At 38.4% G+C, this 22,380-nt stretch overlaps 1 protein-coding gene across 2 annotated transcripts in view; it reads right to left on the reverse strand.

The window, feature by feature from the left end:
* Positions 1-22,380, reverse strand: part of PDE7B (phosphodiesterase 7B) — a 166,384-nt gene that overhangs the window by 97,549 nt on the left and 46,455 nt on the right. For both annotated transcript variants that reach the window (XM_032443634.1, XM_032443635.1), the window contains exon 3: positions 12,869-12,929. In XM_032443634.1, coding sequence (XP_032299525.1) covers positions 12,869-12,929 — 61 coding nt within the window. The remainder of the gene's footprint in view (positions 1-12,868; positions 12,930-22,380) is intronic.

The raw sequence follows: 22,380 nt of genomic DNA on the forward strand, positions 1-22,380 counted from the left end.
GCACCAACAACTGAAGAGAATAAAAGACTAAGTTACTTATTTTACAGTTGAAGTAGTCCTCTTTAAGAGTACATTTGAGCTTATCTCACAAAATGCATGCCACAGCATCATCAGTGAGAACAGGATGTTAAGAGCACAGTTTCATACATTGTGTAGCAGCCAGCTCCTGTGCCAGCAGGACACTCACAAGATACACAAATCCACAGATCTAGCACTGATGTGGGTACTTTGTACATCAACTCTGTCATTACCATTACATCATCCCTGTGCATGTGTTAACCCAGCTCCATCTTACTTAATGTCAGGTAAGTTATTGCCACAAAGCCAGGTCATTGCATTTATGTAAATGACTTACTAAGAAAAAAACATGGTACAAAACTGAATTTTTGGTTAAAATAAAATAAATATATATATATAATTTATTTCTGCAGGGATTGTTTCTATCTGATAGCTCAAATTAGTGATCATTTCCTCCCAAAACAAAATTGCAGTTTTTGCCTGGTAATAATGTGACTCAGAGATGCCAAAGGAATTCCTCAGGTGAGCTTTAGTGCACCTATCTCATTATCTTGTTTTCCTGTGTGACTGACGTGATTCAGACAAACTGTTCCTGCTGTGAGGTGGCACAGGGTGCTCCTGTCATGTGCTGGAGTAACTCACATAAAGACTGATGCACACAGACTTTCAGCGACCACATCTGAAAAATACCATAGCACTTTTCTGAGTCTAAACCTTGTTACTGGGCAAAGTTTTTCCACTAGAAGTTAGTACATTTATGTCTCAAATTTTTCTTTTTTCTTTCTTTTTCTTTCTTTTTTTTTTCTTTTTTCTTTTTTTTTTAACTGAAAAGCAATTACACAATTAAATTTCAACAAGACAACATTTGTCACCTGTTTCTGAAGATACACTTTCTGCAGCCAACTTGGACATGTTAACAAGAGCAGGCAAGCTTTTCAGTAGATGAGAAGTGGGCACAGGGGCAGAAGAAATAATGACAAGAGCTGAATCATTGTCCCTGCCTATGTGGACCTGTCCTTCTTGTGTTGCTCATCTGAGGGAGCTGAATGTGGCCATAAATATGGGATCTACAGCACATGTCATTACTCTTCAGACAGCTTCAGCAAGAATATAAAAAACAGATGGGCGAAGGTGCAAGCAGTTTTGTAATTCCTACAGATGATCTTTCCATGTTGAGGAAGAAGCTTTCTGGCAGGACAGCATTAGAGGGATTTATGCTGTTCCCTCTTCAGAGTCTGTTTTGCAGAGGGAGAGCTTGAGTCTGCACAGCTGCCAACCAAAAAACTTCCTAGATTTACTACTGGAAATTCACTTAAAATTTAACATCAGGAATGCCTTCTCCAACACAGATTAAGAACAAAAAATGCCAAGTAGGAAAGAGAGTATTACGGTGCTTCTGATTAAAAACAAAATCAAACTCTCTCCCATCCTGTCCTAGGATTTCCAAAAGCTTTCCAGCACACATCTGCCTTCAGTTTCCTCTTTGTTTATTCAGTCATCAATTATCAAGAGACTTTTTGTTTTGTCTCAATGAGCTGCACAATTTGAAGCAACTGCTGTATCTAAGATGGTTCTGCTAAACCAAACACAGATTCCTTCATGGCACAGAGAAACTGGATTAGATTAAAATAAAAATATGCAAAAACAACAGATTTTTTTTTTCCATCAAATTGTTCTGAGGGTTATTATAATGTCATTTTCCCCCATGAAACAAATAATACACAGACTTCAAAAGTTCTGAGTGTTATTCTCAAACAACAAAAAATAAAGCAGATTAGACATCGTGATTAATGATGCTTTCATTCCTTCTTCTTAAGAGAAGAGAAATATGTTAATAATAAAAGTCATATGAGCTCAAGATCTTTTGGCTTCTAAAACATTGTGACATGCACTTGCCTTTTAGGACAAATGTACAATGACAGCAATTCCACTTGTGCCTTGGAAGTTGTAGCTCCCTGAACATAGTATTACCTCTGATTAAACCAGTGGATTAATGCCTGTGTTACGCTCTCTGCTGATAGAAAGAAATTACAATGGAGCATCTGCCCATTCATCTTCCTTCCTGGCAGAGCTCTGCCAGCAGCTGCTATTGATGGTGCATCATGTAGTTACTAATCAAGTACTCAAATAATTCACACTACTCCTAAGTTTTGCATCCTCCCAGTTCCTTCAGTAGGAGCAGCCGCATGGCAGTTTTCACTGAACATTCACAGAATGGCTGAGTGCACTGGCCACCCTTGATAAATGATCAATGAACAAATTGCCAGCACATTCTGGGACTTGATGAAGAGCCCAGACAGGTACTTTAACTACAAACAGATTTTCCTGCTTCCATAAAAACACAAACTACAGTTCACTAAGTGAAAATGCAGCAAATTACTTTAGAGATGATGCTAATGATTTCAAATAGTATCTAATACAAACAATAACAACAACAACAAAAATACTTAAATCTGCAGGATTTGTCTTTAGATATTTTATCCAACCAGCTGAAACACACCAAAAATAAATATATCTTCTTCAGCCATCATGGTAATATATTTGGCATTACAATAACGCTGTACAAGTTTGATGTTGTTATATTACCCAATTAATTTTCGGATGGAGAAGTTAATTTAAAGACCATTTATCCTTGCCTACTAGGAAATTTCTACTAATAAAGTGTGTGATGCCAGTATTTTTGAGTTCCTTCCATTAGCACTGTCTGTAATAAACTAAAAAGATACTACAGTATTAATTTGCATCTTGTACACACACAAATAAAATGTGAGAATTTCATCATCTCAAGTCAAAACAAAAGTCTGGAATGTTATTAATTCATCTGAACTAAGTGTTAAATTTTCTCTGTATTCATCTACAAGCTTGGTGTGAAATCATGACCTAGGGTTAAAGGACACTTCACCTGAAGTTTCAATAACAATAATATTTCACATAACATTAAATTCCATTTGCAATTGTCTATAATCTCACCCTCATTTCAGATAACATGAACATCTGATTAGGTTTCAGGTTGCATGTACCAGTTGATGGCATGTGTGCTGGAAGTAAGCAAACAACATCTGGGAAAAGAGGTGTTTACAATCTGCTTAAATTACAGTTTATCTTCTGCATTCTCTGGGTTGTCAGTTAAACCTTAACTGAATGGGCTGAACACTCCTGAAGGCACCATGTGGGCATGGAAATTAGTGTATTGGACCAGCTGAAGTCACAACTGGTTTTGTTCTCTGTCTAGGTTTGCAGAAGCAAGCAGCACAAACAAGAACAGACCTGTGGAGTCCAACAGCTTGTGCTGAGGACAGTGTTTGCACTGTGTATGCTTTGGAGGATTTAGTTTGGACTATTTCTAACATACTCTCATGGACTAAATGTCAAGTAGCAACTAGAATGCACCAGATGTACTTGTAGAGCATGTGGCTGGTTCAGATTCATGTGAAATGAAACAAATTTGTCTATTCAGAAACTGCTCTGTGACGCAAACCAAAGGCTGCAATAATCCGGAATACCATCTAAAGCAGTAAAGTAGATACACACTCTACAGTGAGAGGCTAGGAAGTACCATCCTTAAAAATGTTACCATGCAATAACATTTTTATTTAAAACAGTATGAAAGTTCAAAAAAAATCCATCAGATTTTTTGTATTAATAACTGAATTTAATCTCCATATCAAAACATTTCATAAACACTACACTAGAAAAAAAACAAAGTTTGTACCTCAGGAGTAAGATTAATTTTCCCTAACTTCCTGCATCCACAGTTCAGCTTCCTTAGAAGTCAATGGGGATAACCAGGCTCTTTCTCAAAAGGTTTCATTGAACAAGCTTCAGACATTTGTTTTGCAATGAGCCGAGTCTGAAGGTACTGAGGGAAAGCACAAAAAAAGTACCTCTTACTCATTCTTTCTGACCATAGAATTTTAATGGATTTGTCAGATTGCAACTATCTTCAGTATTTTTTCATGTGTATTAAGAGGAAAGCCCTACAAGGGAAATACAGTAGGAACCCTCTCTGAATTTAAGCTGCAAGAAAGAGAGTAATCTCTTGACATAGGCATTTGAGGTTCAAAAATTCCATTTCTTGTTGTTAAATGCAGTTTTCATAATATCCAGAGTCACATTTCATGATTTCATGAGCCCAGAGTGTTAAGCGCTTGAATCAGATTAGCGCTAGACACTGTGACCTGTCCTGGCATGGGAACATTTTTCAGCCGATGCGTATTTTGGCTTCAGTGACAGTAAGTAAATATATGCTTAAGTAGTTTGATGTTTAGGGGATGATCTAAGAGATCAACTTAATGCTGTGAGAAATACAACATGTATAAGAAAGAAAGAGATGTAGATTAGACATTATTTTATAAAACAGATAACGGAGGAAGTTTAATCCACCAAGGAAAGCTAGCTACCTAGCCAGCAAGGTCAAAGAACATGAGGTGTTTGATTTTGTAGCTTCTTTATTGTATTAAAGGTGAGAAAGAAAGGCTACAAGTCATATATTTGCAGTTCTCAGCAAGAACGATGAAATTATTAACTAACTTTTCTCCTTCTTTTTTTTTTTTTTTTTTTTTTAAATTCCAAAAGACCACGAGACATCTTTTGCAATATGGAACAGAAAAGAACAGAAGAAAATGTATTCTTAGGCTGAGAAGTTTACAAACATTTACAGCCAGGAACTGACAGTTTACAAGCCCAGGAACTTCATGGCTTTCTCAGACATAAATCACTCTTACTAAAGGGCAGCTACATAGTAATCTGCAGAAAATTGCAGAGACTGTGAAATTATAAGGTATTACCAAGTAATAATTAAAGAAATGAAGATTAATTGCTAGAGATCCACAAAATATAAATTTGAACAATTTAAATCAAAGTCTGGAAATTCTAGATCTGGGTATATTATTATACCTCTTCAATTGTAAAAGCATGGCTGGTTGCAAAACTGAGAGTGAGTTTGGTCTCAGTAAAATCTTTACTGTTCCTTGCCCCCGTTCCCATTTTGTGGGAGAACATTAGTACGGAGATATTAGTCATGGTACTTTTCTGGACAGCAAGTTCTTTGGGTGAACACATCCCACTCAGAAGAGTTTGTACAAGAAAGATGGGAAAATATATGAATGCAGTCCATGTTTAGGGATGAGATTAGGCATGAGAAAAATCAATCTGTGAGGCAGCAGACTGAATAGGCACTTGAAATCTTTTTTCCAACAGGGGATCAGCAATAACTCATGTGACAAATACCATGAAATATGATATGAGATCATCTTCAGTAAATCAGTCAAGCAACTGTTCTTCCACTTTCTCTAAGTAATGCTTAGTTAAAAAGAAAAACAGTAAGGGAGGGTCTGTGAAACAAAATTTGGGATTTCTCTTGTGTTACATATATGTACTTCCCTAGGCAGAACAGGCCTATTACCTATTCTCCTGGAGCTATACTCATAATTTCTCCCTGAATCGGTTCAGTAAGTGGAACAGACAGTACTTCACCCAGCCTGTTCTGCCTTTAGCTTGGTGGGTAAGAAAGAAAATAGTGCTGTGGGTTTTAGCCCCTTAAAGGCAACGAAAGTTTAGAATTCAAAGCTTACTCTTCATTGTGTTGTTACATAAGCAGAAACCAGCATGCAATCCCCATTTGCAGCAGGCTTTGGATGAAAAGCAATGTATGGCTATGGCTTTAAATTTGGTAATGTTTGCTTGAAGTGCAGCTGCTGAAACAGACTTACAAACCCATGTGTTTACCAGTGTGATAGCTGCTGAGATTCTCAGCCAAGTGTTTCTCAGTCTTTCTGACAGAAAGAGAAGTCTAATAGTCAGAGATTCAGAGTTTTTAGTAGGAGGGGAGAAACATTTCGTAATCGTCTTTTGAACTTTAGCATCTCAAATGAATCCTGTGGCCCCAGTGAATGTTTTTCTTCGATACTACCCCTTCTGCAGATGGCCATAATGATATGTTTATACTGTATAATCAGCGTCAATCCTAATACATGACTTATAATTGTGTTCCCATCAGGTCCCCTGTCACCCCTCAAGTTCAGACAGAATAAAACTGTATGTAGCTCAAGATAGAATTTGAGTGATAGGAAAAAAATATTAAACATAGAGAAGTGTTTTCTATGCCTACAAAATGCTAGCGCTAGTTTTTGTCTCCTTCAGTACCCTTGTGAAAGCTATAACACCGTCAGGACAAGTGGTTTCAGCCTGATCTAATTTACAGGACAGAACAGGATAAACAGGTGGTCACTGTCACTCAGCTACAAGGCTGTATAATTACCTAACATAGTAATTAAGTAAAAATTACTGAAAGAGTAAGTTGGTACTAGAAAACTTTTAAAAAGTATTTTAAAGATACCTGGATTTTAAGCTTATTTAATCTGTGATATTTTTTAATAGTCATGATATTTATGTTCTTTGTGGGTTGGGGAATAAATCTCATGACAACAAAGAGTCTGTACTTGTTTAGCATGAAACCACAACACAGCGATGAAGCGGCACAATGATGGCATGTGCACACTGTCAACTCCTTGACAAAGGAGTCTCTGTTGCAGCCTCATGCCCACCCATTTGCCACTTTATGTCTCCAAGCTATATACGTAGGCAGCCTGGCATCTCGACTGGGGCCTTCCAGACAAAGCACGGGCTGATGCACGGGGCCTCTGGCCTCCTCTGGTGCCGTAAGGGCAAACAAATAATAAGTGCTCCTGAAGAAGGCAGGTGAGATACAGCATGTACTGCACTTCTGGAATAGTCAGTTAACTGGAGGAGAGGGCCTTAAGTGGCATGGGGAGCAACCAGCTCCATTTTGATGATCGTAAGGTCACAGAGGTACCCCTTTCTGAACGCATTTACAAGCATAACTGCAAGATCATGAGCTGTCTTATTTGTTAAATGTCTTCATATACTGTAACGATAATTGAATTTTTCCACCTTTGGAGCAGGGCTTCTAAACCTCCCTACTCCACTGTTAAGTTCTGATTAATCCCAATAGGCAGCATAGCAACAAGCAAAGATTTCTTGTTAATTGCTGAAGATTTAGGCCTTTTCCTGATAACATAGCGAAATTTTACAAAGATTAATTTATCTGCTTATTTCCAAGTCATTTGCATACACAGCATATGTAGTCTTCATAAGGTCAAGTGCATGTGTAAGTCTTTGAATGGCTGGGTTATAAATAGTTGGTATATTTGGCTATTTAGAACACCATTGCTCATGCATGCCTATCAGCTTCAGCAGAAGTTTCGCACATACAAGAGATATAGGGTCACATTTCATACCATGTCAGTAAAGGCTGAAGAGCTTTCAAAGCTGTAAAGTTTCACCATTGCAGAACTATTCCATCAGCTGCCTTGTCTCTATTCCTCCTTCCTTTTCAGTGCGAACTGACATTAATATTCATTAATAGTTATTTTTTTTCCCACTCATTATATGATTATTTACCTGTTTAAGCTTCTCAAAGCAACTGTAAATAGATCCTATTATTTTTCAGCAAAGGTGAACTCAGTGGTTACATAAGCCAGAGGCCAACCAGCCAGAGCCTTGCCCCTCAGTTCTGGCTTTCAACACTGTTGTTTTTCCAGTAATGTCTCTCTCTTAATCTGTAGCTGCCAACTCTATTCAAATGCATGGTGGTTTTCTTGACACAGGCAAAGTGCCGCCACCACAGAAGCTGGATCCATCAAACTTACCTCATGGCCAAATTCCGATTTCTTTTTTATGTTTTTATTTGTTAAATGAATTTTAAATAGCTGTTTGTGTGGAAATTTTATTCTGAACAAGGATTCAACTTTCATCTTCCACAAGGATTAAGGCTACATCAAAAGGGAAACGAAACTCACCCACGTTATTCCTGTCTTTATGGAATTTAAAATAATGAAAAGAAAGCACCTCAACATATGCCATGAGAAGTTCAGAGGTCTGGTAGGCTTATATGTTCATCTTAATACCTAGCTCCTCAAGGACAACAACTCACATTTCCCCTAAAAAAATTGCTGCAGACAGGTGAGATACACAATCTCTTCAAAATCTACCCACTAAAGACCACAGAATCACAGAATGACCCAGGTTGGAGGGAACCTCAAGGATCATGAAGCTCAACCCCCAAAGAGTAAATCTGACAGTGACAGACTGCTCACTAGAGTAAAACACTCACTATGCTTTTATTCTCCTTCCTCTTCTCTCCATTATTATCAGAAAGGCTGAATGGATTAAAACCGATGAGATGATAAAATTTTTACATGAGTTACAAGTGCACTATTTACCTTCTATATTGCACATGCAAGGGTAACTGTATCTATCTGATATAAGCTGATATTTGTTTACACACTGAAGCTTCTCTTCAGGTCAGCAGACATTTATGTAAAATGCAAATCTGAGTAGTAAAAGAAATTACTTACTAGGTCAAGGTAATGCCATGTATCGACAACAAATTGGCATGAGTGAGGTGACTGCTGTGCTTTAGGAGAGCCATGTGATCAACATTTTTTCTTCTTTACCATTACAGATGGATGGAGAAAAAAACCTTTCCGCTTTGCATGAAAATAAAATAGCTGACAACTTCTGTAGTCTATGAATCCCAAGGTTAGAAAGCCAGGCAACTGAACAATAATACCTATCTCTCAGGTATCTAATTTACCTTTTAAGATAATCTTTCCCAAGGATCATTTCTGGAGTACACACTATGCTTTCTATGTTTTCACACCATACTGAAAGAAGTACAGCAATAAATGATAGTATACAACAAGGCTAAGAGCAAAATGCAAAATTACTATGGGCACTGTAATGAATAAAGGTTTCACATAGGCACTGCAATGTAAGTTTCACCATTTCAGAACTAGCAATTACCTTCTGAACCAGTCCTAGAGACTGATATAAGAATGGTATTTCTTCCAGGATAAATTCATAAAATTAGGTGCTTTGCCGTGTAGAGGTTACTGATTTAACTTTGGATGAGCTAGTTAAGATGCAAGAACTGGTTAAATTGCCTTAACTTTGGATTCTTCCAAGCTAGGATGCAATTTTTCTCAGCAGAGTTAATTAGCTTAGGCATCCAACCAGCAATTTTCACAGCAAACTAACCCAATTATCTCTGCATGATACAACATTGGATCGTGTCTGAGCCCAGAGTGTGTTTGTCTATATAATGGAAAAATTAACCACAGGTTGTGCCATTGAAAATACCAGTGGGCCCTCCAGGATGAGGAATAGCTCTCTTTCTGCTCACCAGAGAACCACAGAATCATTATTGAACTGTTTGAGTTGAAAGGAACCATTGAAAGTCATCCCATCCACCTCCCCTACAATGCACAGAGACACCCACAGCAAAATCAGGTTGCTCAGAGCTCCCTCCAGCCTCACCTTAAATGTTTCCAAGGATGGGGCATCCACCGCTTTCTGGGAAACTGCTCCTGTGCCTCACCACTCTTACTGTAAAGAACTTCTTCCTTATATCCAGTCTAAATTTCCCCTCTTTTAGTTTGAAACCATTTCCCCTTGTCCTATCACAACAGATTCTGCTAAAGACTCTGTCCTCTTCTTATTTCATATTCATATTTTTGCTAACTACCTCTTTTTAATTTTATTTTTTGAATTAGGATCATAATAAGTAAAGGGCACGGAGAGGCCAGAGTTCTCATTTCCAGAATGCAACATAATGCCAAATATTTTTCATATTCAGTTCATCATTATCTATCAATTTTGTCATAGTTGAATATCCTCGCTAGCTTTGATAACAGCTCCAATTTTGGCAGAATAGTGTAGATTTTCTACCTTGCATTAGTAGAAATGCTCATGAGTTATCAGTGGCTCCAGATAGACCTGGAGCTTCAAGGAAAATTTCTGACAGCACAGTTGTACTGACAGTGCAGTATTCTTATGAACTGGATTACTACAGTATCTCAGTTTCTCACTGTACTCATAAATTTCAAAGTATCACAGAACTTATCAAGTTGGAAGGAACCCATTAGAATCATTAAGTCCAACTCCCAGCTTCACACAGAACCATTCAAAAACTCAAACCCTGTGTCTGAGAGCACTGTCCAAATGTTTCTTATACTCTGCCAGGTTTGATGCTGTGACCTTTGCTCTGGGGATCCTATTCCAGTGCCCAGTCACCCTTCCACAACTGAAAGATGCGCTCCTCTTTTTTTCAAAGGACAATGGAAATACAGAGGCATTTAAAGATGTAGCCAGCATTACAAGCAAGAAACATATACAATCTGTGATAGGTTTAGGATTTGAACACTAGTCTTCAAAAGGCTAATGTGGGCCACTGACCAACTTCTGCAACAGCTACAGAAGTTGTATTGCTTTAACTAGTACAACATACAAAATGTAAATAAACAAATGCAATATAAAATGTAAGATAGAATGCATCAAAGTCTGTAAAAACTGGAGTACATGAAATTACACTGATAACAAGCATATTCTGGGCAGAACAATAGTCATTACATACTATATCCTCAGGAAGCACACTAAAGTAACCATTTAATGTATTTGTTCAAATAATTTTTCACACATAGATGAGAAGTATCCAACACTCCTGAGCTAAAAGAGGAGACAAAGTGATAATAATCAACAGATCTTAATCTCAGGTGAAGCAATATCAAGTCAGTTCATTGTAAAGTTAACCTACTTTCACTGTAGCCATCACAAACATTTTGACATTTCTCTATTGTTTCCTGTTTTGCAATGGAAAACATAGGAATAGAGTAAGATTTTCACTGCAAACCTGACTTTCTCAAGCTTTAACTAAAGAGAACCTCATCCTCATAATCCATGTCAATCCATAATCTCAAGGAATTTGGAATCATAGTAGCACCCTAGTGTTGTTCCAAAAATCTTTAAATTTGAAGCAAATCCAGAGCCAGATACAGACCTTTTCTGATAAAATAAGCTATTATCATTCTAGCATACTGTTTGATATCACACAGTGGCAAGTATGGAGAGCTGTTACGGCTCTGTGGCCCTACCAGAAACACAAGTGTTTCATAAAGTGAAGTTAGTCTCTAGTAGCTGTCCTTGGAACAAATACATAATGAAAGTCCTGTTTCCCGCACCACTTACAAAACCAGTTGTGGAGTATACCCTTGTGCTTAGAATAACCTCAGCACTGTACATGATTTGAGATATCTTGGGATGAAATATCCTATATTATATAAGATACTAAGGTCCTTAACTTCTTAGAGAAACTGATGCACACTAGTAACAGGAGAGATACTTTAAAAACACAAGAGATATCATCTCTGGAAAAGTCCCTGGACTAGTCACATCTTTGACAAGACACCGCAGAGTCATTTTTACATCCCTAGCATACAATAAATAGCATACAATATGCTGTACATTTACAGCATACAATACATCTTCTCATTCTTGCATGTACACATACTAGACAACATAGACATGAATATAGCTAATGGAAACAAGATCTGTTTGCTGCTTTTAAAGAATCATTTGCACTAAGGATGATGCCAAACTACAATATGTGTTGTTATAAAAATGCCAAAATAAATGACAAGAAACTCATGCAGAAAACTTTCATGTTTAGGTAATACAGATTCTTAATCTCCTCTTTTTTTCTTCATTTTTTTTCCTTCTAATGATTAATAACATTTGCATGGATATAACCTCCTTAGAACAAAAACATCCTGAACTCTACAGTATTTAAGCTGTATATTATAATTGGCACAATAAAGGGTCACAAAAGTAACTTTTCTGTCAACTTGTGCCATTAAGAACCTCTAACCACAGATCATTGTTGTAACAGATCATTATGGTCCATTGTGTCAGTTCATCTGTTGGGATCTGTGCACTATAAGCATGACAGATTTCCTCTGCAGCAATTACAGTCTATTGTGACAATAGGATTTAATGAATATAAACAACAAACCACATAATCTGTTATTACAGAACACAGCCATGCACCCAAAATGGGAATTACATTCCTAGACATTGCCAGTTGCAGTTTTTATAATTGTGACTATTTCAGTCATCGTGTTTTTAGATGCAATGCTTTAATTTACCGCATAGATGTATCTCAGCCCTGGCTGAAGAGAGGTCATCAGAATTTAAAGCCTAATCTTACAAATGTTCCATGATTATTTCTTTTTTTTTTTCTTCCCCCCCCCCCCCCCCAGCAAAAAATGTCTTTTAGATTTTTAGACACTTACTGTTGATTTTTGCTGTGATACTACTGGCTAGCATTGTAGACGAAACGAACAAATACAATAAAATTGCTCATGGAAATTAATGAAGCATAGCAGAACATTTCTGTATTGTTTCTAAAGAATAGACACTTCAGCTCAATACTAGCTTCTCTTCCACCCTCCCCCCCCCTCCTCCTTCCAAATGATGGGCAAAATGCTACACCAGTGCAAATCTGTAAAATCACAAAATCACAATGGTGGGATCTTTGCTGATTGATGCAGCTGAAGGCCTGTCCTAGGGGCTTTGGATAGATATTTGTGGAATTAACACCCTTTTTCAAAGCACATAGCTGGTCCTTTATATTAAAGATATGCAGTCTACAAAAGTTCACATTTTCCCAACGGTGATTTCAAAAATCTGGCTCAATTACAGAGATTTTTAGCTTTTTAATTATGAGTTCTGGACTTGAGCACATCAAAGGTTACAATTACAGTGTTGGTACAGCTGTATTTTAATCTCCATAGTTTGGCACTACTGGAATATATGTACTTTAAGTAATGGAAAATTCACTGTAAGGAATAAATTAATGAGGACCACATATGGATGAGCTGCATAAATGCCAGTGTGAATCACCGCAGTTCTTATCATGTACCTTTGAGAAGAAATCTCCAATTAAACTAACTTCCACAGAATTCTTATTACCAAAAGGTGAAAAGACTCTTACCTAGCATGCAAACACATTTGGCATTCTGGTCAGGACTATCAAATGAGATTTCTCCGCACCTCTGGAAAAAAAAAAAAAAAAAAGAAAATCAACCACAGATTAGTTAATATGTATTTACATTTAATTAAATCATCTGTGAAAGTATCCTTGTCCTTATCCTCTGACAGAGATCTTTGATCTCCTTGTCCTATGTTTAAGTTTGGCACTAGAAATGCTCACGTGAGTGTTGATAAAATGTCAAAATCAGAAGAATTTCAAGTAGCCAGAGTTTGAAGATATATGTTATAAGGATAGGTCAACAATGTATTACCATGTCCTATTTATTACCATACCTATGGCATAAACAACTACCTCATCCATGTTGCGATTTGTTAGTACTGGACCCAAGTATAGAGTAGGCCTCATTTACTACCTCATTTATTAGGGTTGGTGTTCTGTCACTCTACAAATCCAATGAAAGAACATCATTAGACTTAGGATTCAGATACATAGTGTTTGGTTATTTCCAAGGATGAGGCATCATTTGAGTCGTTTATGTAGACAGACATGTCAGTTTAGCTGCCAGTAGGAACATAATTGGTGCGGCTTATGGGTTTGATCCAGCTCTGATTAAAGCCAGAGTAGAGATCCCACTCACTACAGGAGTGGTTGCTTCAGGCACTACAGAAAAGATTCATTTTTTAATTACTACACTCAAAGTCCTCAATAGGCTTAAGGATAGCCTCATATTTAATAGGTAAAAATGGCCCATGCTTCATAATCTACTTTTTTTTTTCTTTTTTTTTTTTTTTAGCTTTTGTCTATGATCAAGTGGGAATAAAAGCACCATCATGCAAGGCTGGGAAAATCACTGAGAACTATTAATTTCTCCTTCTCTTTCTTCCTCTCTTATAATTCTTATACAGTTTCTCTTTTCCTTCTCCTACATATTTCCTTTTTTATGTAAAAAAAAAACAACAACAAACAAACAACAAAATGGTTACTCCTGACATTTTCTTTTTCTCTTAACGAAAAGAAAAAAATGAAACTTATAGCAAACACTTAAAAACTGCAAAGAATCAGGTAATTAAAACCTTAGAGCTTCAAAGAAAATGAAACACTGCACCAGTTTTATAAATGAATAACACATTTGGAACTCACTATTTTTAAAATCACCTTTACCTCCTTCATACTGAAATGAATACAAACAAATAAACAAAAGCCATCTCCCACACACAGTCTCTTCATATATCAGTACATCTAAAAAGAGCAAACAGATGCCTGTGTTAACCTTCCCAGGTGGGAGCACATACTACTGAAAAACTGCAAAATGAGAAACGGCATCCAGTATTTTGAAGTTAATTTTACAACTGCTCTTACATACGTTCCTTCTAAGGAAAAAAAAAAAAAGTTTGCTTTTTATTCTTCAAGGAAGAATATTAAATGGTGGGCTTCTTTTCACACAAATCTCCCAGTCATCTTCATGGCCATCAGTATATTTAGACAAATACAGATTTAAGAAATCACTTTAAAATTCACTGCCCCACTCAGCTCTGAATTTAAGCTGCTCTATGTAAACTCCTGCCTAGTTTTCATTTAGTTCCTCAGATGTATTGTAAGTTCCATATCACACCATGTTTCAGGCAAGCATACGGTGTGTTACAATATTATAACAGTACTTATTAGCCTTAGCATTATGAAACTGGGAAAGCAGCTGATGTTCCACAGAGTCCACTATCATCCCACAGGACTCATTATGATAATGGATGAACTGTGAAAATTTTGCAAGTAAGATTCAGATAACTATATACAAGTTCATAGGCTTAGCTGAATTTCCATGAAATCCCTGCAATCCACAGAACTGGCTGAAGAACAGCCACCCTAGATTTTTCACTTTAACAGCAGCTCTATCAAAGCTTTCTCTTCTGCAGTAATTTTTACAGAGGTTTTTCTGAAGGTAATGCCCACTATTTCTTTCCACGGAAACTGCAACATACACAAAGAGCACAATAACACTGTTTGATGGCGCATATTCTCCGCTGCAAAACTTTCTTTTTCAACATCAACACCGCCATTAACTATGTTTTTTTTGCCAGAGATGAACAAAAGCCTGCATGCTCATACACGCCTCCATGTCAGATGTCGTTCTGTCAGACTGTCCTACTGCTACCCGTCACAGAGCAACAACATATAACTGAATATTGGTGGGGAGGTCCAATCTCCACTGCCATACCACCAACATCTGCCACTGATGTCATCAGCCAACATAATCACACTGGAGTCATTATTTTTGGATTGATCCTCTTGTTTCTGATGTCAGGGATTGCTCAAAGATACATAAATAGCTCAAAAATACATAAATACACTGCCTACAGAATCAAGTAGTGGATACTCTAGAAGGTAGGAATAGGACTTTGACCTTAGACGTTAGTTATTCTGCTTTTGATTTCCAATGAGACATAAAGAAAGAATGCCTTTAGATGTATATACTGTACACAGCAGACTTACTGTGCATGTGTGGATCATCATATACATCTCTTAGGAGAAGCAGAGAGAAACATGAAATCTCTTCTAAAGATTGGCTACTTTTCTGTACCTGGTTTGGAGCAGTAAGAGTATGAGCAGTGAGCTGTTAACATCAAATATGTTATCCGCTACGGAAAAGCGATAACCTCAAAACAGGAGAGCAGCCTCTGAAGTTCCTTTCTTGAAATCTCTGATGGGGATGGATTCATAGTCCTGACCATTTTTGAACCTCACTTGAGTTGTAAGATTTCACTCTTTAAAATAAGATTTAAATTTTTAATCCACAAATAACCAAAGTTTGAAAAGCCAGCTGGGTTAGTTAAAAGGTTATCCAAGTAGGAATAATTGTTATAGGCTTCTTTACTCCTCTCTGTTCTTCATGTCTTGATGAAGGTGTTCAATATGTCTCCCCATATTGCAGTAATAAAATGAAGTACTTAATATACATCATCAGCTAAACATGACAGTAATCAGGGTAATCTTTTTGCAAGTGACAGGATTATTATATCTGTAAATAGCAGAGATATTAATCGGACATTGATTTCAAGTTCAATATCTTCCCAGAATCCATTTGATTTTTTTTTTTTTTTTTTTTTTAGTAACCTTAAGTTAATGTGGTTTGTTCAGTGGAATTAATAGTCTACATAACAACACTGCTTGGTAAGATAACTTTTTTTTTTCCTTTTCTGAATACCTCGTATAATTCCTCATTTCTTTAGCAATCAGAATTAAAATACACAAACAACTGATTAACAAAAATGAGACAGGGCAAACAGCTTCTGTGTTTCTATGAAAAGCTGGATTATCTAAGAGGAAAGAAAAATAAAGCTACTTTTATACATATTTTGTTTTCTACTGCATTCCTGTCCCCTACACCTTTAAAAAGCACTTGAATAAATTTCTCTAGTATGCAAAAAAATCATTATTACTACCCAATAATGTAGAGATGGAACATCTATTAGTGTGGAAAGCCACAAGACTTCATAAGTCTTTGTAATCTTTTATAATAACAAGTGGTTGCCGAAATTTAAGGGCAATATGTCATCAGAAGTCAGGCCTCATGTTCTTCAGCTTCAGGCTGCCTGGGAGATTTAAGGTGGATTCATTTTGAGTGCTGATGCACTGTAGGTACTGAAGGAATTCCAATGTCTTATTAAACTTGCAGTATTTTCAGTTCAGCGTCCCTTCTCTGACAGGGGCAAGAGAAAGTACAGGACATACCACAGCAGGCTAACATTTGTCCTGCCTGTAGCCTTTCCACAGTCACCTCTCTGTAGATTAAAGCCTTGTGATATTATCTGGTAGAGATTAAACCAATGCTTAAGTAAAACAAGGAAATTCTTTACTAGTACTCCGCACGTTCCTGACTTGAATACTTCTGAATTTTGCTGTATCCTTAAACATTACCAATTTTGGCCTAAGTGAAAAAGTGAAGTCATGGTTTTTTGGTTTTTTTTTTTTTCGTTTAGGGACAGAAGATACTTCTCTGTACATCATATCTTATTTTAAATTTAATAGGCCCACATTTTATCAATTTTCTCTGGAGTGAACGATTGCAGAAATGCACCCTGTTCATATGATCCTGAATTTTCATCTCTGAATTTTTCAATTAAAATGTGTATAATGAACACAACTTGAGAATTGCATGGATAAACATTCATATTGGCAGCAAATAACACTAAAACATTTTAGCCAACTAAATTGGCCAAGATTGATAAAAACAACTATAATTGTTTAGATATTACCTCTTTGGGTCTTATTAACAGTTTCCATAATGATTACAGATGAAATTTTCTATTTAACCAGGAAATGTAGACCCAAATTTAGCAAGTGTTACATTAGACTGTGAAAAGAACATTTATAAACGTGATGTAATCACAGCATACTCATAGTTGCCTTTTGAATCATATTAGCAGACAGAATACAACATCTTCTGCCCTATGGATTCATTATATTGCCATGTTACTCCTGTTAACATACTGTATTTCATGGGTTCTAGCTCCCCTGTTTTGTATTATAATGGAGGCACAGTTCTGGATGTTTTAACATGTGTAAGAATTTCTACAGAGTAAAATGACCATGCCTGAGCAAACTTGTTTTGAGAGTTCTTTCCTTTCCATGCTTCCCCAGCCAAAGAGGCTTCACTCACTTTCCTCCTGTAAGTAAAACAGATATTGTTTAAATAGCCTTTCAATACCATCAGTGTCAATCTCCAGCAGCACCTTGGTAAGGTATTTTGTTCTGGAGTTCGCTATGATGTAGACCCTCAACTAGTGCAAAGAGGGCAGAGCAAAATAAGTAATTACAATCAAATTGAGCAGTAATTTCCAACCACCCATTGCTGCCAATAGTCAGCAACTTGTTTGTGGACTAAATAGCCTGAGGTGAACCCTTCGGCAGTTCATTTTCTCACAAACCTGTGATTTAGTATGGTTAGGAGTGGTTTGAAATGGATTAATGCTGCTGGAAAATTGGTCTAGCAGTTTAACTGCTTTGTTTTCTTCTTCGGTTCAGGGAAAAAATGTTTAACAGCGTGTGACTTCATTACGGAGGCGCCAGTAGTGCTGACCCTCCTGAGAATCTGTCAGTGTTTCAATATGCCATCCATGTTTCTAAATGTTTATAACATGGGGCATTGTGAGCCAAATCCAGAATTATTAAGAAATAACAATGCTGGGTTTTAATGAGGAGTAAGACACAGCTGAGTGTGCATTAGCAGGCAAGGCAGAACTTGTAGGCCTCTTTGGGGAGGGGCTGGGGGGGAGTGCCATCATTGAAGCAACATTAAAGAACAGACTAATTTTTTGCCTTCATAATATGATGTTGTCTTATTGCTCATTTTTAAGTTTACATTTTAAACAATGTAGAAAATCTGTAGATCACATAATGGATTCTACCACCACAAAAACCATTCTGAGTGGGTGGGAAGATGATGTGGAAAATACCAGTACTAGGGAAAAGGCGAATTCGTTGTCTCTATTTATTGTTGCTCTGATGTGAAACATCAAAGTTCTCTATTCCTAAACATTTTCTGGACCACATAATTACCTTTCCTTCTACAAGTTGCAGAGCCAGGCTTGTCTTCTAGCTGCTTTTTATGGTCACTGCCACTTCAGCTTTCACTTTCTACTGAATTATTTAATGGGAAGAAAATATGGAATTAGATTTCTCCAATTCAACCACATGTATTTCTCATATTTTTCCCACTGATTTACTGGATGTAAGGAAGGGTCAAAGACTCAGAAATACTGACTGACAAACCGCTCTTCCCAAGAATAAAATTAAATGTTTGTGAGAGAATGAACTGCTCAGAGTTCCTCTTCAGGTTATTCACAGCAACACGGAATAAACTTTAGCATCTGCTTATTTGCAAATGCCCACTGCACACTATATTCTCTGTGCACAAAAACAGTCTCAGGAGTGGCAAGCCAACATGGGTATCATGTTCCTCCTGCCTAACACCTAAATAAGACATTCTTCTTGAATATGGCGCCATACTTCTCAAGAGCAGTGCTGTCTTGGCTCCCCAGAACACTGGCATGCATTGTTTCACACTTCGCAGGACTTGATTTTGTAAAGATTGACAGATGCTAAGTACAATCCATGCCAAAAGCATACTGTCAACCATGTAACGTGTGTGAGTCCATGGCTTTAACCCACTTTCTGCCATGGACACAGACTTAGTTAACAGAACCTCAGAAGTCAAACATGCCTCAAAACACATGTGGAAAGTCTAGCGGAAGTCTAACTGGAGAAGTGAAAAGAGGGTACTTAAAGACAGATAGCAAGAAAGTATTTCTCCTAGTGCCTCGATTTTGTACAGCACACTACTTTGGCCTGTAGTAGTACAGTCCCATGGATATCCATACAAAATTTGTTGTATTTTTGCTATTACTGCACAAAGTGTCTCTTTTCTCTCAACTCTCAAAAAAATGCAGTTTTAATATCTTTCAGTCAGAAATGACTGAAATAAAAACACAAATGACTCCAAAGTAAGCAAATGTCCACTAGGTCTGCTCTGATAGATTTCACGGAGTATGAAGAAAATAAAGCCATGTCATGGTTTAATAATTTTGTAATTTTTTGCTATCAGTATTCCACATCATAACATCATATTAAACATGAATAATTTTACTGAATCTGCAACTTACAGAAGAAGACTACATCTCCCAGGGAACAACACGATAGGTCACGGGACCTGGACTCTATATTAACTCTGTCGCAGAACAGACTGACGTCTTTCGAGTTCTGGCGTTCAGGGGAGTGTGTGGGAGCCTTTCAGCCGTTCGCCTATAGATTTACAGTAGGCCTCTCGGTTACGGGACTCAATTCTCTCTCCTATTTTGCTTGAGTTCGTTAGCTCAATTTTCAATTTATTTGTATTATATTGTGTTAATCCTGTATTTTCGATATAGTATTTAGTAAATAAGTGTGCCTCCTTAGATCGTTTGCCGCTGTTATTCTTTTCCTAATTAACTTTTTCTTTTCGCCTAGGGCCCTCCGGGGCCCACGGCCCCCTGTCACGGACGCAGGTGGATTTTTAGTTCAAACGTGACAGATTTTGGTGAGAGATGCGGGCAATTTGAGTTGCTGTTTTTCCTGTGTTTTCTTCTGTTGCTCTTTTAGCTTTTAACAAGCTACGAGTTTTTTTTTCCCTGTTAAGGAGCTTATCGTGTTTGCGATTCTGCACCTGCGAGCTTGACCTTGAAAGTCCAGGCGGACTGCCAATACTCCAGTATATTTATAAACCTGCTGAGCTTTGTTTTCTATTTACTTTTTTCTCTCTATTGAGGAAAAAAGATGTTTTCTTCTTACTAAATTTGTTGACCAGGACTGTGTGTGCCATTGGTCCTTTTTTGAGACGCTCCGAACATATTGGGCCATGTTTAAGCTAGCCACTTTTTCTTATGGAATTGTAAACATGTATAATGATTTGAAAGCATGGTTAGCAATGCTCACTTCGTATCTGTATACAGCTCCAGAGGGAGCAACTAATGCAACTAATTATAGCAGAATGGTGATTTTTAAGCGTGCTCCTCTTTCTTCTATGAATCCTTTATGCAGTTTTGAATGATCAGTTGGGTCACACTTCTTAATCTCCTGACTTATTGTTGATTATTGTAATAATGCTCACTCAGTATCTGGATTTATAACATCCGGAGGAAGTCTTCCCTAAGAACCAGGAGAATATGAGTGGCAGGGAATTGAAGAGATCTCTCAAAGGACAGACATCTTCAGTGTTATGGAGCTTCACTCCTGAACACTTGAAGAATCCTGAGAGTTTTGATTGCATATTTGAGGCAGGAATGTTGTGGCTCAGGCAGATCTCAGGAGGCACAAATGATTTTGGGCCTAGCTAATGCTGAGGGCCTTTAGTCAATACCATTCCTGAGAGAGAGAGTCTAGAGCTGAGGCAGAAAAACTTTGGACTAAGAAGGTAAGAGAGAGAAAAAGCTTTTGAAGCTGAGAGAAAAAGATCTCCTTTGTACCAACGAGACTCAAATCTGGTACGAGAAAGAGAGTCTTAGAGCTGACGCAGCAAAACTTTGGAACTGAGAAGGTTGAGAGAGAAAAGCTTTTTGAAGCTGAGAGAAAAGATCTCCTGTACCAACGAGACTCAATCTGGTACGAGAAAGAGAGTCTTAGAGCTGACGCAGCAAAACTTTGGGATGAGAAGGTAGAGAGAGAAAAAGCTTTTGAAGCTGAGAGAAAAGATCTCCTGTACCAACGAGACTCAATCTGGTACGAGAAGAGAGTCTTAGAGCTGACGCAGAAAAAATTGGGATGAGAAAGCTCCCTGCATCCCAACTCAACCATCTCCAGTCTGAGCACAGTGCCCTCCGGTCCGAGCACGACGATTCTCCAGTCCGAGCACGGCGCCCTCCGGTCCGAGCACGACGCTCTCCAGTCCGAGCACGCGCCCTCCGTCTCGAGCACGACACTCCTCCAGTCCGAGTACAGCGCCCTCCGGTCCGAGCATGACACTCTCCAGACTGAGCGCGATGCCCCGGTCCGAGCACGACACTCTCCAGTCCGAGCACAGCGCCCTCCGCGTGTCCCGAGCATGACACTCTCCAGACTGAGCGCGATACCCTCCAGTCCGAGCACAACACTCTTCAGTCTGTGCATAATGCCCTCCAGTCCGAGCATAACGCTCTTCAGATCGAGCACAATTCTCCAGACCGAGCACAACACTCTTCAGTCCAGAGCATAATGCCCTCCGGTCCGAGCACGACGCTCTCCAGTCGAGCACGGCGCCTCGGTCCGACATGACACTCTCCAGACTGAGCGCGATGCCCTCCGGTCCGAGCACGACACTCTCCAGTCCGAGCACAGCGCCCTCCTGTGTAAGTGCGTCGATCTCCAGGTCAAACATGACTCTATTTGACTCGTTTGTACACTGACTCAAGGCGACGTACACGCCTCAAAGCCAGTCGCAGCACCCTCCGGTCTGTGTACGACGAGCTCCTGTCTGACTACGACGCTCTCCAGTCTGGAGCACGACGCCCTCCAGTCTAGTTATAACGTCCTCAGGGCGGAATGCGACACCTCAAGTCTGAACCGTATTACTCCAATTAACCAACCACGGGGCACCAGATACAAAGTGGTTGCCCCTGTAAGAGGGCGAAAAACAAAACGAGTTTCAACTCAGATAGAGAAAATGCAGAAGGAGTTAGAAGAGCGGATGGGAGTTAGGAGAGCAGGACTCAGGAGAGCAGGGGGACTCAGGAGAGCAGGGGGACTCAGGAGGTCAGGGGGGACTCAGGAAGAGCAGGAGGAGTCAGAAGACCAGAGAAGTCGGCGGAGCAGAGGTTGTTAGAGCAGTTATAAGAAGATTGTTAGAGGAGGAGAAGAAGTCAGAGGAGCAGAGAAAGTTAGGAGAGAGAAAGTTAGGAGAGAGGAAGAAGGAGGAAGGTCGCCTGGAGGAAATAACACAAGCGTCAGAGTCAGGGTCAGAGTCAGACGAGGAGCCAAAAGCTAAAATTTTCTTTACGAGAATTTTCTCG

The sequence above is a fragment of the Coturnix japonica genome, chromosome 3, assembly GCF_001577835.2.
Source record: "Coturnix japonica isolate 7356 chromosome 3, Coturnix japonica 2.1, whole genome shotgun sequence".
In the NCBI taxonomy this organism is placed as follows: domain Eukaryota; kingdom Metazoa; phylum Chordata; class Aves; order Galliformes; family Phasianidae; genus Coturnix; species Coturnix japonica.